We start from the raw sequence: 17216 nt of genomic DNA on the forward strand, positions 1-17216 counted from the left end.
GCCACAGACACGTTGGGATATATGTTTGCAGTGAATCTTAGAATATTTTGTGGATACTAAGCAGCAATTAGAGTCTTCCTTTGGAATCAATTCATTTCCTACCACAGTGGTAGCAGGGAGGATCTTATTGAAACTCTAGGATTTTTAATATTATTACACTAAAGACTCTCTCAGTATCAGCATCTCCATGGGGGAGCATTAGCACACTGTAATGTGTAACAACTTCTCCAGTTCAGGAAATCTTGTTGTATTTGTAATAGGGCATTTGGGGCATACATTATGTATGGGACATATATTTCTCATTTCCACCAGGCATCATCTTTTCTTTTCTCTAAATTACTCTCCAAATAAAAAAAAATGCATTGTATTCCTTATCGCTATAGATATATATTTTTTTTTTATTTTTTTTTTTTTAAATCTTTGGACCCAGAAGCCACTACCAGCCATCAGGGCTGTATGCGGTAGAAGCCAGAAAGCCTTGGATGAACAGTGAGGGAATAGGGCTGTGGTTAAGAATACCCAGTTATTACCACAGTTCAGCAAGCACCAGTCTAACGTGCTTTTCTGGAGAGAAGCACCAGCCAGAACAGGAGGAAGGTTTGCTCCCAGTCCAGGGTTGTATCCAGGAGAAAATGGGACGCCAGGATCCTGCTGTTGCAGAACACTTTGCTTTACAGACAGGAGTACAAACCCACTAATGTATATGTTGCTTTTCAGACAAGCGTCTCAAACACTAACTAATCAAAGTTTACTTCTCTTGGTAGTAAGTCTGACCACGCCAGGATGAAGAGCAAGGAGCTGGAACAACCCTGAGGATCAAACCCAAGAACTCCCCCAGTCCTCAGCTGCACCCAGCTCTGCAGGCACTTTTTTCTTTTTCCTTTAGATTAGCAGCTCTGACTCAGTCTTGCATCAAAGGCCATTGATGTCAACCCTTACACCAATCCTGCTGCTCTCTAGATTATTGCTGATGACCTTCCTTGAGGTAAGTTGCTCAAAACCAAATGCAGGACAGCTGCAGGATTAATTCATGTGATTATGGCTACAGGCCCCACTACTGTTCCAGGTTATGCTATGATTTGCATCATCTGCTAATTTAATAAGTGTGTTCTCAATTTCATCACTGGCACGTGATAATATTGAGCAGAACCAGACCCCTGCAGAACCTCAGGTCAGGATATCTTCTGTGCTATGAGTGGACCTCTAATGTTTCTGGTTACCCAACCAGCCTGGTGAATGCTGACCTCTCCGGGCTGTATTTGCTTAGTTTTTCAGGCCATGGTGAGAGAGAGCATCTTACTGAAGTCAAGGCAGCTCCCAGAGCTGCCTATCCCCTAACCCCAGAGGACTGTCTTCTCAAGGAGCAGAAAACTAGCTTGCTTTGGCACACTTTGCCGTTCATCAGCCCACAGCACCTGCTGCCTATCTGCTAGCTGTAGCTTTCAGAGGAAGACTGAGGTTATATTGATTGAATTACAATTATTCAGCCCTTTTCCCACCTGGCATTGCCCATCTTCCAGACACTCAAGGACCATGGGGCAGGCTGGGGCAGGCCACCAGCCAGGAGAAGCTGTCGAGGCGTTTCCACCCAAGTGGCGGTCAGTCAGCGGAACCGTTTTCTCTGGAACAGTTTGAATTTTTGGTGGCGCGGGGCTGGCAGCAGCTGGCCTCTGGGCCTCGTGTCGGGACGCTGGGGGGCAGAGCCCCGGGGGTGGCGGGGCCCTGGGGGTGGCGGGGCCCCGGGGCGCGTCCGCCGTGGGTGGGGCAGGGGCAGGGCAGCCGTGTGCCGTGCCGGCCTGCGGGGCCGGTTTCGCTTCGGGCCGTGCCCGGGCGGCGGGAGGGAGCGTTGCGCGGCCGCTGAGGTGAGTGCCCCGGGGGAGGGACGGACGGACGGACGGAGGGGGCCGGGGAGGGGTGTCGGAGCGGCCGGGGTCGCGGTGCTGCCGGTGCGGGGCGGTGCGGAGGCCGGTGCGGGGCGGGCTCTGGGCCCTGCGCACCGCGGTCCGGGCGCGTGTGGGCGCGGAGCGGCGGGGGCGGGGGCCTGCGCGGCGGCGGGGGGAGCCCGAGCTGCGCTGTGCTGCGCTGCTGCGGCTCCAGCCCCCCGCTCCCCGGGGCCCGGCACAGCGCGCTCCGCCGGGTAAGGCTCCGCGCGGGGCAGGGCCGCGGCCTGCCTGCCGCTCCCCGCTCCGCTCCGCCCGGGCCCGCAGGCCGCTCCCCCGCCGCCGCCGCTCCTCCCGCCGGGCCGGGCCGCGCCGCGCCGGCCCTGCCGGGCGATGAGGAGCTGCTTCTGCCTGCGACGGGGGAGCCGCGACCCGCCGCCCGCCGCACGGGCAACAGTTAAGTGTCCCCAGACCCGCCGCGGTCCCTCGGCGCGACCCGGCCCGGCGCGGCCGCCGCGCTCCCGGGAGAGGGGCCGGGCCCGGCGGGTGCTCGGGGCTCCTGCAGGGCGGCCCGGCGGGGGCGGCGCGTCCGAGACCGGGGCCCTGCCCGGCTGTCTCTCTCGGCCCCGCGGGGTCCGGCGCCGGGGGGAGCTCACACGGCCGGGGCGGGCGGCCCCGAACACCCCCACCCCACCCCCACCCCACCCCCGCCCCCGCTTGGGACGGCCCCGAGGTCCCGGTCAGCGGGCTGGGGCAGAGCCCGCCTGGGCCCCCTGGAGTGCCCGGCTGCCTGCGGTGGAGGGGCCGGCGGGGGCACGCCGGGCTCGGGCCTGCCGGTGCCGTGCGTCGCGGGGAGACTGCGCCTTCGCAGCGCTGCCAGCCCAGCCGAGCGCTGGTCTGGTCCTGAGCTCCCTGCTGTGCCCTGAGGGAGATCCAAGGCTCTGCTGGCGGCCAGGTGCTGGAGCAGCTTCGGTGATTAGCAGTGGAGCGAAGCCCTGGTGACCTTGACCTGCTTTACTACAAATTTTATTAGTGACTGGTTAGAGAAAATGACAGAAAAACCTGTGGTTTTTTGATCTTTTGCTGCTAGTGTTTACAGTGTGGGTTTAGTTGACTGCCCGTTTTTCTCACCTGTCTGAGGTTTCTTCGTATCTGAAGGTGATAATATGGGCTCGCTCTCTCTACAGTACTGGCCAGAGCAGTCTGCATTTTACGTACTCACCTCCTGCATTACCGAGGCTTGTGAGTTTTCACTGTGGTTTCTGGAGAGGTTCTCAAAGATCCACCACGTTTCAGGATTTTCCAGGCTTTCTCTGAGCTGGGGCATTCACGGCTTGGCTGTGGTAACACAGGCAGGGTCCTTTGGCTGACACAAGACAGGCTGAGCTTCAGCAGGTGTTCAGCTGGTTGGGCTAAAACTAAGGTTTCTCTGTCTTGCGTTTTGTTTTAACTGAGTGAGAACATGCTAACGTGTTCCTTAGTGGAGCCTGCGTGTTGTGTGGCAGGTTGGCAGTGTCATCCCTGTAATTTTTAGCTGAGAAAAAACTAGAGGGTTTCTAGGCTTTCTCAGCATACTGGGATGAAGGCTTAGTTTGAGCTTCTGGAGGTGTGAAATAAAAGATGCAATGTTTCAGTCTTGTAGTGTGTGCTGCTCTGATAAAGTGAATCCTAGGCTCCAGGGTTCCTGCAGCCACCAGGGAGATGGTCGTACATGTGCCAAGATAGAAATAACTGAACTGAATGTCGTTTAAATTTTGCTGCTCTGGTGCAAGGCCATTTGTGTATAGAAACTTATTTTGGTTTGAAATAGGACACTCCTCACAAACGCGCGTCCATAGTTAGAACTGCTGTGAAGCAATACAAGATCTCAATTTTGTTCATTCTGTGACTTAAGTTCCTGTTTCCATCCAGTTCAGTCACAAACTGTAGAGATTTTGCAACTGATACGGTCAGCTGTCTCAAAGATGGGAGCCTGGGTGCAGGGGTGATTCCAGACATACTTTTGTTGGGGCAACAAGTGAAACTGAAATTCTGCCTGCTTGTCATGGAGGCTGCTGGGGCCCTGACCCTGTGTCCTGCTGCGGTCTCCAGTTTTTCTGATTGAAACTATGTCCTATTCCATGAACAGAAATAGAAAATTGGCTGGGACTATGTCCTGTTCCCGGACGGGGTGGGAGGACCGGGCATGTGGAGGAGTACGTCAGTGTAACTTCTAAGTGACCCGCATTGTGCTAGCAGTACCTACTGCCTTTCAAAATGATGGAGTTCTATCCCAAGCATGTGAACGACGGTTTTAGCAGCGTGTCTGCTTTGGTTTGATGGGATAATTTTCCCGCAGGGTGCAGGAACTCACTGGGGTAGTTGATAACTTTTTTCCAGTTTTGCCTTAGCTCATACTCTTCTGCCTGTGGGAAGAGCAAGTCAGTGTCAAAGTGCAGGGCTTGTAGTTGAAGGAAGAAACAATAAGACCATTCTCTCTCCAAGTCCCTTGCTATTTCACTTCAGAACTTGACCTGCTTTGCTGGCAGCATGATGCTTCTGTGGCAAATACATCATCAGGCCTGATCTGATCATGCACCCACCAGCTCTTGAACTTGCCTAACTAGTTGAAAAGGAACACCGAGAAGGAAAATGCTCTGTAAACTCACAGTTATACATTCATGTATTCCATTGCTATATATATGTCCGAGCCAAAGCCTGGCAGTGTGTGGGGTCAGTCACCTCTGTGGAACACTTGAAATAGCCAGTGAAGCCAGCAGAAAAGTATGCCTAGGATAAACTAATAAAAGCCAAGATGAGCTAGCAAGAAAATGGGTGAAAGCGAGTGAAAAGCATGTGAACAGACAATCTCGGGGATGCTGGGAGAAGGTGAGGTGTGTGTGACTGTGGGCATGGGCTGCAAGACAGCCTCTTCTGGGGTGATGAGCTGCCCTCAGCTTTGCCCTCTCTGCAGGGTGAGAGGCTTGGGGTACTGGGGCGACTACCTGGAGAGTAGAGGGCTCCGCATTGCCAGGGCAGCACAAGCCCATGTTATGCATCTTCCAGGGCGGAGACTCGATGTGCGTGTTGGAAGTAGGTACTTTGCAGTAGGAGGACCCAGACAGAGCACTGGTGAGCGTTGTGTGGTGACGGATCAAACCAAGACCCTGGCTGGACTGTACGTGTGTAGCTGTCTAACTAAATGTCGCTGCCTGCACTTTCTCTGCTCTTCTCCCCTGCCTGTACCTGGTGGCTTGCCCTGCAGGCTGGCAGCCTCTGGACTTGGGGTGGCAGGACAGGACAGAGCTTGCTCTGGTTTGCGTGAAAGGCCATCAGCCCCTGGCCTCAAACTTCCGGTGCAAAGGCTTCTGGAAGCCTGGTTGGTGGCACAGCCTGGAGCTGCCTGCTGCAGAGCACCCCGGCGCTGATCTCTGCTACCCCCTCCACGTGCTGCGGCCTGTAGAGCAGTCTCTGCTGGGCTGAAGCAGGGGGCCTGGCTGTACTGCTGAGGGAGCAGGATGGGGTATGTGCCACGTGTCTGCAGAGGTGCCCGCTGCGGCCAGTCTGGGTCCGGCCATGCCGGGTCTGGGTTGGTGCCACATGGAGCAAGTGGTGCCCCAAACCCTGGGCAGGAGGAGGCAAAGAAGATAAAGCAGGGCCTTGGCCGAGGGCAGAGGGGAGGCAGCTGTGGCAGAGGCTGGCAGAGTCCCTGAAGGCCTCTCCTGCAGCTGGGCATCAACATCCCTGGGGCCCCTGCACCTCCTGCCCTGCAGCATGGCCAGTTTGAGGGGGCAGAAAGCATTTGGGATGAAGCTGGCAGTGTGGCAGCTGTGTGCCAAGAGCCTGTTCCCCACATCTTGTCCTACAGCCATCCTGCCCCTCTCTGCTGCATGCTGCTTGCGCCTGGTGCTGGCAGGATGCACAGTGATTTTCTCTGGTGGAGGCACATCCTTTCCCCGCTGGCTTTGTCTGAGCGGCCCCTGTGGTGTTTTGAAGCTTCTTCCTGCCCCAGGGCTTGCATTCAGCTTCCCTTTGCTGCCTGGGCGTGTTGGGGGCTGGATGTGGCCCTGCAGTTGAGAATGACCTCCAGGAAGCATGCTCCCAACTAATGGGAAAAATGTTCTTCTAATTGTTTTGGGCTGTTCCCAGAATAACCCTGCAGCAGGCAGAGCAGCGGAGGCCCATTGGCAGAGCTGAGCAAATGCAGCTTAGCGCAGGATGGTGAAGGGCCATCTCCTGGTCAGCTGGTTTGAGTTCTTGGTCACCGTGATGTTAGGCGGGCTTATAGGTCAAACTTGAGTTGTTTAAAGAGAAATTTAAAATAACAAGCTGTCTAATAAGAGTATTTATAGAATCATGCTCCTTAATCTAATCTGTTCTTTCACCGTTTGTTTTTTATTTTTAAGTTCAAAGGTGTGATAGAAAAGAAACCAAACTTTGCAGATGCCCTGGGGGAGAAGTGCAATGTAACTAATCATCTGTGTGATTGCCCAGCCAGAGACTCCCCTCTGACCTGCGCAGAGTTCACAAAAACATTTATCTGAGTGTGCAAACCAATTGCTGCTGCTCCATATCTGTTCCAGATGCATCCTTGATGCCACCCGCGCAGTGGGAAGCTGCGGCTGGCCTGGTGTGGCAGAGCCTGACTGGCACCCCTTGCCCGTAGCCCTTGCCATGTTGTGGTGGCCGGGCATGGGCCCAGCTGCCTTCAAGCACTGCTGCCCCAGCCGTCCTGTTGCAGAGCAGGGCACGCCACGCTGCCCAGAGATGCAAACGTTCATTTTCTGGGCAGATGCTCAGCCTGCCTGTCCCCGCCAGCTGCGGCCATGGGCCGTGGCCTGAGCCCCAGGCAGAGGAAGGCACCGGGCTCGCCGGATGCTGCACAGTGATGGTGGGCAGAGGGAGCTTGGTGCAGGGCCCTCACTGTCACTGGGTGCTGCTCCGGGCCCTGCACCAGTGCTGCATCGCAGCTCACCCCACAGCTTCCGCCTCCCGCCCTCTCGAGGCGGAAACCCTGTTCTCCGTGCTTAGCTGCTGCTGCCGCCATAGAGCGGCTTTGTGTGAGCCAGCACAAAGTGAGGATTGATGCGGTTTCCCCTCCCCCTGCCACACCGAGCGGGGCCGCAAACGGCTCCAACAAAGGTGCCCTTCTTCTTCCTGCTGAGCATGGGGTGCCGTTAGGCCGAGGGGCTCTGCCCAGCAGCACTGTGCCGCGGGTAGAGGCACCCACCCCCTTCCTGTGGTGGTCCCGGGACCCCAGGGCCCCAGGCTGACCCTGCTGCTGCTCGGGTTCCTGCTGGTGCAGCTGGGCCTCCCTGCAGCAGGCCCTAGTGTGCTGAGCCGGGCCCTGGGCAGCATTACCCCCATCCCTGCCATCACTGCTGCAGAAGAGGAGGGAGTGCCAGGGGCTCCCTGCCTGCCTGGGTTCTCCCAGGTTCTTAGAGGGGCCACAGCCTCTCTGCTTCCCCCCCCCCCCGCAAGGTGAGGTGTCGGTGCCATCCCAGCCGCCCCTGTTCCTCCCACCTCTGCGGAGTGAGCCAGCCCTTCATCAGGGTGGGTTTGGTGGAGGCCAGAGACACCGGGGAGCAGATTTGTTTCCCTGGGTGCAGCTGCTGCTGTGCTGGAACCTCCCGTGCGGTGTTCTTAGTGTGCTGGGGAATATCTTCACTTACCTGGATTTCAGTTCCAAATGGCCTAAGAGAAGCTTGTATGAGCATTCGTTATCTCCCAGCTCCTCCCGCTGTGTAATAACAAGTCATCACATTATTGAGAGTGACTTGGAAAAGTTTCAGAAAATGTGAGTCTGTATGACGAACAGATTGTAAGTTCTTTGTTAAATTCACATTATGTTTGCTCGATACTGTGTGTTTTAGGCAGTGGATTCTGGATTATTTGCGAGGCGGCTGGGTGAGCCGGTGAGCAGCGTGGGCAATGGTGCAGGGTTTGTCTGGGCTGTGCCTGGTGCCACCAGTGTTCTTGTGGCAGGTCCTCCGCTCTTGCCTGCCCTGAGGACAGGGAGCCCATCGGGAGGGGAGGGCGAGCCCCTACGGCTCAGGGGTGTGAGCTTCTGCTTGTGCTTTGGAGGCGTAAGCTGTGTAGGCAGCAAAGTGGGTCCGCGTTGCTCTGTGCGTGCTGGGTGTTTGTCTAGGTACCAAAGCAGAGCGCTCTCCTGGGTTTGGTTTGTCAGCAATAGTGTTTTCACCATTGCTGATCACCAGCTTCTGTTGTTCTGGACTCCTCAGGTAGTCTGGCTGTTCGTGTGACATTATTATTATTTACATAGGGCCCAGATTTGCTCTCTTTTATTGCCTGCAGCACGATGTTTGTTCAGACTGGGCATTGTGAAGTGTAAATCCAGGTCCCACTGGCACCAGCACTCACCTCTGCCTTTTCTAGAAGCAGTAAGTAACCAGTCATCTACATGGCCTAGAAATGCTGGGGTTTAATTGCTCTGAGGAGGGGATTGAATTAGGTAGCTCTGGTTCACAGCTTGTCTGGCTGCGCAGCAGTAATGCTTGTTTACATCAAGCACTGCCCTTTTATTTCGGGGTGTGTGGGGGACGGTTTCCTGGGGCATTCCTGCCTGAAAGCTGGAGAAGACTTGCCCTAACCAGCTGCCTCTGCAGGAGACCACATGCTGAGGCAGTGGCACCTTTCCCCGTCCTCCTCAGCAAGTTGTTTCGGCAGCCCTCTTGTCTTCTCCTCCTGCTTCTTGCAACAGCATCTCTCTGAAATTGGTTGGTCTTACCTGCTTCTATTCTCCTCTGTGTATCTCCCTCCCCTGAAGTACTCTGTGATGTCTCCCTTCTCCTGGAAGATGCTCAGGCCTCTTCAAGGCCTCTATCTGCTTTGCATCAGACCGTCCTGTGCTGCTTCATCTGTGCTCCCCTCGTGTTGAGGCTCTGCAGCAAGCGCGAATTTGCATACAGTGCCAGATACATCTGTGCTGTTACACAAAAATAGTCTGGTTCAGGAGGGTGCGATGGGACTGAAGCCTTGCAGGGGAACCCCCAGCGTGTTTAATACCCATAGTGGCTGGGGAACCTCCTAGTGAAGCCATTAGGAACAGATTTCTTGCTGCTAAAAAATGTCAGAGCTGCTTCAGCCAGCCTGACTCAGGGATGAAATTTGCTCTCTGGGAGGGAAGGCAATGAACTTGAGTTTTCCCATCATCACTAAATGGAGACCAGCCCATGCTAAGTATCCTGGAAACAACAAAATTAACCTCAGAGGAGGCTGCTGGCCCAAATTCCAAACCTATTGGGCATTGCACAAATGTACCCTCTTATCAAAAGCAAATGAAAGTGCAGAAGGTGTGTCTGGCCTAATCCTGTGTTTAACTTGGCAGTCTGTGGTGTGTCAGCACAGGCACTGTGGCATGCATGCAGGCTCTTGGTGCTCTCTGTCTTCTACTGGGGCATGCTGCTGAGCAGCCCTTTAATTCTGCTCCTTTCTTTCAGGATCAGTCCATAATGCCTGAAGTGCGAGACCTCTCAGATGCCTTGCCCGACTTGCCGATGGATCCCATCACGGGTGTTGGTGTGGTTGCATCCCGGAACCGAGCACCGACAGGTTATGATGTAGTAAGTAGAGCTATTTCAGCTGCTGTTGCTAATGCTTTGGCTCTGCACTAGTGCTGGGAACTAGTTACTTTGCTGGGAGCAGCGTCTCTTCCAGAGAGGGCTTGCCTTCAGAGGTGTGCTTTTAAGAAGTAATTTGATATCCAGCTGCCCACCTCTCAGCCCACAGCACTTAGTGCTTGCCCTTAGTGGAGGTTTGTGGGCGCAATTGTGCTGCTTCATCTGTGCCACTCCAGAGGAGCATAATTACCTGGAGGAGGGATTTTCAGAAACAGCTGGCCACTGTGGCATGCAAATTTAATAATCCTAGTAACATTCATCCTGAAGGAGTCCTAAGTATTGCACAAATTATATCTCTGAATAAATGGATCCCGCATCAGCTGTTTAATCCCTCATATCAGCACTTCACAATGATTATGAGAAGCTCCAGAATGGGAAGCAAAGAGTTTTGCATCCAGCTGAAATTGCAAGGATGATTTTGAGGGACAGAATGCAAACCTGTAAACTAAGCTTTGGCAGGAGGCTAGGCAGTAGGAAAAGGCAGCTGGATACAACAGAGATGAATATGGGAATGGGTAAAGGTAGGTCACTTTAACAGCTGTTTGTTCCTTGAATTAGTTGCTGTGTAATCAACAGCATGATTTTTCTCCCCATAGTTCAGTGTCCCAAACAGTGAAATATTATAAAATACTGACCTTGCAGAGCTTTATATGGAAAGATTTTGCCTGTAGTACATCTGCTCACTTTCTATGTATCTTGCTCCAACTGTGCTACATCACACCTTGGGTTTCCAGAGTCGCACAGCTTGCGTGGTTGGGAGTCAAAACCATTTGACTTGAGGCTTTGCTTACACCTTTTTCAGCTCTGGATCATTGCATATCCTGTTCAGTGTGAGAGGGAAGAAAATGGATCAGTCTGATGTAGGCACGAGGGAGGGAATCGTGAAAAGGCTCCTTAAAGACCTGGAAGGTTTTTGCATTTACTGCATTTTTCTGAGTGCTGATTACCTGTGTGAGCCAGGCTGTGTAATTAGCTGCTTGCCCTGATAAAGGAGCACGGGACAATGTGAGAGTTGTGATAACAGAATTGCATTCTGCCTAAATGACTGGGCAGAGAGAGCGCTCACCCCAGATAGCCTGTCTGAGGTTTAATAGGGAGCTTCAGTGCTAACACAGTTTAAACTAAACAAGATAAAAGAGTCTTCCTGTGGCTTAATCCAATTACGGTGGTGTTGTAATAATGCTTGTGAATGTGGGTCGCTCTCTCCTAGGGGGCACAGAAGAGGCTGCCTTTCCTCTGCCTTCTCTGTTTACAAGGAGCTGTTCTCCGACCCTGGGCCAGCAGTCCCTGCTGCAGGCTGCCTGCAGTTGTTTTACCCAAAGCATGGCTTCCACAGGCTTACTCCTTCAGCCTCCTGTATGGCAAATCAGCAGTCCAGCTCTCTGCCTGGGTGCTGTGAGCCACAGCAGTGTCCTTTCCACCATACGGCACCCGCTGTGGGTGCTGCCCTGATGTGAACAGGATGTCCTGGTGCCCAAACCATGGGACGGTGGCATGCGGGGCTGTGCTTTTGTTGCCTGGATGTCTGGGAAGGTGGCTTCTCCACAGGAGCTAGGGCTCTGGAGCGGTGTGTAGTATGCAGGGCTGCTGCTTCCCCTTGACCTCTCTGGAACCCAGTCTGTCCTATCTGAAGGCATGGAGCGTGCAAAGTGTGCTTCTCAGCACAGCAGAGGAAGTCGTGTTCTGAGACGCAGGCGACGTGCAGACTCAAGAGGTCTAGGGCTCTGTGTTTCTCCAGATACATAATTTCCCTAATGAGGCACCGACAGTTGTTGCTTCAGGGGTGTACAGCCTTGATGAAGGCAGCTGTGGTAGCTCCATCCTAGGAGTGTGCTCCCTAAAGCCCTAATAGTTAGAGGTTCAAACTGCACCCTGAAAAGGAGAACCCACTCTCATCTCTTTGGAAGTGTTAACAGCAGTTAACATCTTGGGATGTTGTCGTAGTCTCCTTAGGGATCTGATCGCTTTGCTTTTTGCTACAGCATCCTGCAACATTCAGTTCCACAGGTGCATTCAGAGTTGCGTGGGAAAGTATTTCCTCCTATTAGTGATGAATTTGACATAGTGTAGTTTCACTGATGGTTTTGAGTTTTGTGATGAAGTACCCAGTTCTATCTTTAAGACAGCTGTATTATTTATAGGCTTTACCCAGTCTCCCTTTTATTCATGTCCTTTCTCCAATATACAACCATTGCCATATTCTTTTCCTTCCTTTTCCCTCTGCTCCTCTTTAAAACAAACAAGCAAAGACATGGGTGCTTTCAGGTGCAAGTTAAATGCCCAGGGCATGTCCCGGTCTGTTTCCCAGGTTTGTGTGGAGCCCCAGGGTTTGGTGTACTGCCCGGCTGGAGGTGGTGGTGCGGCAGAGCCCAGGGTACCAGACCCAGGGGAATCTTGACGAATGGGTCAGAGATCTTTTTCCCTTGGTAGTTTTTTTAATTACTTGGAAATCTCCATTGGCTTTGTGTCTGCTTAGAAAACAGCTACTGATGCTTGTAATGACTAGCTAGGTCTTTTAACAGCTGAAGCACCACAGACTTGATTTTGCCAAAATGTACAGAGTGTGTATGAACTTAGATTCCTGAATATCTGCCCAAACTGGCAAGACTGAGTGTATGGGTGGGGAGGAAAAGGAGGAGAGGTGGGAGGCAGGGAGCCTGGGGTAGGAGAGAGGTGTGGTTCCCTTGCAGCCGCGTTCCTTGCTGCAGGCTGAACGCCAGCTCCATGGTGGGGTTTGCTCTGGAGCGAAAGCCTAAGCGTGCTGCTCACCCAGGGCTGTGCTGGAGCAGGGGCAGCCCTGCGCACCTCTGGCGGGGCAGGCAGTTTAGTGGGCCTGTTTGCCAAACTCCTGTCCTGTGGTAGCAGTAACCCCATACTGACTGCTGGGCAGCAGGTAGATCGCTCCACACTTGGACGGGTGAGCTGGGGAACACTGCCCTTACTGGGTGTCACTCCAAGGCCATCTGTTCGTAGCACGTGCTTGGGGAGCATCTTCCCCCAGCTCCATGAGGAGAAGGACCACTCCTTGTGCTTGGGGTGCCGTGTCCTCTGTCCCATGCGTTCCTCGCCTCTTAGCCAAGGTGCCTTGCACAGTGCCCATCCTGCTGGACGGGTCTGCCTTGGTCTCTCCAGGTCGGCTCCCTTCCCACGTTGCCCCCCCCCCGAGGGCATGCTGCCATTGTGAAGCAGCGCTGCTCAGGCACAGCTCTGCTTCGGGAGGTGGTGGGGATCCTCCTTGCCTGCAGGAGCCCAGCAGATGATGTAAGAAGTTTCCTGTTTATATTGCTCTGTTTTCTTTCCCCATGAGTTTTCTGACAAGTTAATGCATGCTTACATTCTCCAGGCTTGGAAAAAGTCTTCAGCAGGATGATGCAGAGGCAGAGCACTCAGGGTTAATTGCTGGGGATGTCGCCTGTGACTGTTGCATTTCGGCAGAAGCAGGAATGGTTTGCTGGCATTCCTGCAGGGTGTGGGGCTGGCGAGCTCTTACCCTCGGCTGTTTCTTGCTCCGCTGCTCCCATCCTGCAAGGCTCTGCAGGTGGTGTGGTACGGCCTGCCTGGTGCTGCTGGGGCAGGCAGCTGGGCAGCAACCGTCAGCTCAGCTGGGTGGGGGAGCATTGGAGGGGCTGAGTGGCTGCTCAGCAGGGACCCTGTCCCTGGGGGGCAGTGCTGTGGGCCAGGCCTGGCACTGCTGGCTCCTGCGTCCGGCCATCGGCTGCCAGCGGCTCCCACTCTGCCCGGCTCCCGTGCTGCCTGGGCCAGCCGTGGGGCAGGGGCAGGAGTGTGGGGTCAGCCTGGACTGCTGTGCCTCCCCGGACATGGGTCGGGTGCCTTGTCATGTGGCTTCTCACAGAACCAGCTTGGGTCTTTCTACTAGATACTTGATGGGGTAGAATGGCAGGGTTGTTCCTAAAAGGGGGTGTCATTTGGGTTGGAGGTTTTGGGGGTTTTTCACCGTTAGGGTGTAAAAGTGCCAGGCCTCCCTTCCTCCGGAGGGGTGGCAGTGCCAGCCTGCCAGCGTGGGGGCCCTTCAGGTATCTCAGCCAGCTGTGATCCAGCTGTGCCCTGGGCAGTGAGTTGTAGAGGAGATATCAACTGAAGTGATGTACTTACACCTCAAAAATTATTTGGTATTGTTCTAAGTAATGTAAAGTTCCTAAAGCTTACAGAGGTTAGACAGAAAGTTCATCTGACAGCAATTTGTACAGCACCAATTTTACAGCTGCAGACTGGGTCTGTTGCTCTCTGTTGAGTTTTGAGCATCTTTAATGTGTGGGAACAAAGAAAACAAAACTGGCTAACACAAGAAAAACTGAAACATAGAACTCAAACTATATTAATTAACAAATCTGGTTGTAGTCCCTCAAACTGTGTCTAACAGGGGCTGGAGTTCAAGCTAAGTGTCCCTATATGCCAGCAGTTTTGCTAAGCAGTCTGTTTTCTCAAGAGCTTTTCACCAGAACTGACTTACCCATGGGGAGGGAGATGCACGTGAATTTCCTATGCTCCTAAACTAGCACTTTAGGAAAGAGTTGAATTTGAGGAATAATAAACAGAAAATTCCACCAAAATCCTGTTTTAAAGTTTTACTATTTAAAAGTGATGCATGTTTCTTTGCAGAAGCCTAACTGCAAAAGCTGTGTGCGTTATACAAAGGCTTGAGCAGAGCAGGGGCTTGTGAACAGCAGTTGCCAAAATGTGAAGAGCAGCCAACGCACTTTGCTCCCGTTGCTGATCAGACAATAAATACACTTTTCTCTCCCACACTTCGGATAATTGGAGGGTCTTGTCAGCACACATCTCTTGCTTCCTATGCCCTGTGCAGAGTCTCTCTTGACAAAACATGGGTGCAAACAGTATCAACAAATGTCAGCTCTTTTGGGCTGCTCTGGGGCCAAGGTCTTGCTCAATTCAGTAAGATTAGACTTGGAAGAGCTGCAGTGGAGTTGTTTGCCCCCATCTGAGAGGCATTAGGCAGAAGTTCAGCTGCACTGCATAACTTCAGACCATGCTAGAGTCTCCTGTTGGGAGCCATCAGTTGGGTGTTAGTCTGGTGGGGTGATCTTATTTCTGCTGCCCTTGTTTGCCGCCTTGTCTCCGCTCTTATTCGACAACAAACCTTTTGGGACAGGGGCTCTTGCCAGCTTGCACCGTGCAGGGCAAGTGCCCAGCTGCCAATACAGAAGAGCCCTTTCCCTGGGCTGGTGCTGCCTCGTGCCCGTTCCTTGAATCAGCTTGAAGGTGAGATCTTCTGCCTTCCTCTTCATGCACGTGCCTCTCTTCGTTGGAGGGCTTGGGGTCGTTTCCTTTGCCCTCCGTGCGGTGTGTGCCATTGCTTCGACTGGACACAGGGTTGCATTGGAGAGGGACGTTTGCAGGGTGCGTCCTCAGATGTGGCACAGCTGCTACAGTCTGCGAGTGACCAGGGCTTTCCTCAGCTGCTGGAAGCGATTTTTTTTTGGCCTGGGAGCAAGAATTCCTTGATGACTTTTCTGTGAAAATAATACTGAGATTGGATGGTTTCTATGCTTTGTCTACACGGACCCCTCCTCACAGCTTGCCCCAGTGCGCCCTTGCATGTAGGGTGGTAATGAGAGCCTCGATATGCTGACTTTTCCAAACTATTGTTTGGAGACTGTAGCCAAAGTTGCTGTTTCCTCATTAGAATAGCCTTTGTCAGAGCATCTTTAATCAACGGACTCCCAAGAGGCAGCATTTTTAGAACTTCTTTTTATACCTCCTCTTGGAAGTTCTTTACACTGCACCTCGTGAAGAAACTAATGAGATGCTGTGAGAGTTCGGGCTACCGTTAATTAGAAGAGGTCTGAGGAAGAAGTACTGCACATATATTAACTTTATCTTGGCTCACATGTCTCTTCTCTCCCTCTGTCTCTTCCTTCCAGGTTGCACAAACAGCAGATGGCTTGGATGCTGACCTCTGGAAAGATGGCTTATTTAAATCCAAGGTCACACGATACCTGTGCTTCACAAGATCATTTTCAAAAGAAAATGTAAGTCCGTTTGAGTGTCTGCATGATTTGTATCTGTGCCTGGTATGCTCTTACCCATAAGATGATTCATTTTATGGAACCAATTTTAATTTAAGGAGGCATTTCATTGAGTTTGGGTGAGTCAGGAGGCAAACTGCGACAGCTAGATATTTGCATTTTGTCTGTGTTCTTCATCAAAAGAAATTGCTGGCCAAATCTGCAATAAAAGCTGCAGAAAAGGGAATTCTTGCATTTCAGCAACTCCCTCACACTAGCATTTCCTGCTGTAGCAACGGATGCTGCATGCTCATGATCCTGATGAACTTCTAACTCTAGCTTGAGAAGCAAATGCTGCAGGTAGTTTTGATGAAGGAAACGTTAGTTTCTGAATCCAGGGGCATCACAGATACATTCTTGCAGGATTAGATTTTCTTTTTGTTGTTTTTGGTGCTGATTCTTGAAAATTATCCCACATTGTGCATGTGCTACCATGTTCTTGTAATCTTGCACCAGTATGGCTTTAAGCATAAGTTAATTTCTGGTTAGTGGCAGTTGTCTGCCCACATCTTCGGTGGAGGAGAGGAGACCATGTGCAGCGAGAGCCTGATGCCTTCTACTGTGTTTTTTGGTTGCGGCTAGTGTGAAAACTTCCTCTTTTTCCAGAGGAACTATTTAATTCTACAATGAATGCACTCCATCTAGTGGGTAATCCTGCTTTTTGTCGTGTTTTGGATATTCACGAGGATTCAACCATCAGGGTACGGAGATAGCATTTTTGTACTTGTGCTTTCACCAATGACGGGAACAGAAAAGCAACTGCGACTTCTGAGGTTGATTGTGGGTCCTGACAGGAAAGCTGGAGGCTGCCAGTTTCCAGTATTTGACCTTTATTCCATCCGCTTCCCTGCCTGCCTCTAGATTAAAATAAAGCTCCAGAGCTATGGGAAATATCACTTCCTGGGGTGGATGGACAATAATTGTGCTTTTCATCCTGGGCTACCTGCAGTAGCAGGAATAATAGCCCCAGAATAGGCATGGAGGGTATTAAACAGGAAGATCTGTGATGATTCGAGTATTACGTTTATCTGTGGCTACCTTAAATGCGGGGTTGTCAGAAATAATTACGGGATAGTAGCAACTGCTGGCTACCAGAGACAGTGTAAATACCCTCAGTCAGTGCCTGTTGGGCTTTTGGCACGAATCCTCTGCTCAGCACAGTTTGGGAATACGTTCCTCATATTGATGAGTGTGTTAAAGGCAGCGTGGGGAGGACTGCTGGTCCCAGCCGCGCAGCAGCCTGGTGTGCAAGGTGTGGTGCGAGTCGCTGCATCCCACGCACAGGTTGTCTCGAGCCCTGTGTCAGTGGCATGTTGGACCCGTGGGTACCTCTGGCAGAGCTCCTGGGCAGCAGCCTGCCTGCAGTGTTGCCTGTGTTTGGTGCTGGCCTGGAGCCGGTCCTGCTGTGGTTCACTACAGCCATACCCAGTGGGTGGTAGGAGCACTCTCTCTTCTCGGAGGGTGGGTTTCCCAAGGCTGGTTGGCCTCGTCCGGCCACCAGAGCAGGCTCCCTCTGAGGACCCCCCTCTGCCCGCACTAGACAGAAGTGCTGTGCTGCTTGAGGCCATGGGCTTCGTGTGTGCAAGGGGGCCTTTTGTGGGGCAGAGACCAGAGCAGTAGATGCCAGTGCCTGTCTGCCAGCCCCTGGGAAGCACGCAGAGCTGACCGGC

General features: G+C 52.8%; 1 protein-coding gene across 13 annotated transcripts in view; it reads left to right on the top strand.

Moving 5' to 3' along the window:
• Positions 1-1756: 1756 nt before the first annotated feature.
• Positions 1757-17216, top strand: part of MVB12B (multivesicular body subunit 12B) — a 72732-nt gene continuing 57272 nt past the window's right edge. For 3 of the 13 annotated variants that reach the window (XM_075772724.1, XM_075772725.1, XM_075772736.1), the window contains exons 1-3: positions 2144-2336; positions 9320-9442; positions 15403-15510. In XM_075772724.1, the coding sequence (XP_075628839.1) occupies positions 2274-2336; positions 9320-9442; positions 15403-15510 (294 nt within the window). In that variant the 5' untranslated portion in view covers positions 2144-2273. The other 10 variants (XM_075772729.1, XM_075772734.1, XM_075772727.1 and 7 more) reach the window with 10 other exon arrangements.

This window comes from Balearica regulorum, chromosome 20, assembly GCF_011004875.1.
Source record: "Balearica regulorum gibbericeps isolate bBalReg1 chromosome 20, bBalReg1.pri, whole genome shotgun sequence".
In the NCBI taxonomy this organism is placed as follows: Eukaryota; Metazoa; Chordata; class Aves; order Gruiformes; family Gruidae; genus Balearica; species Balearica regulorum.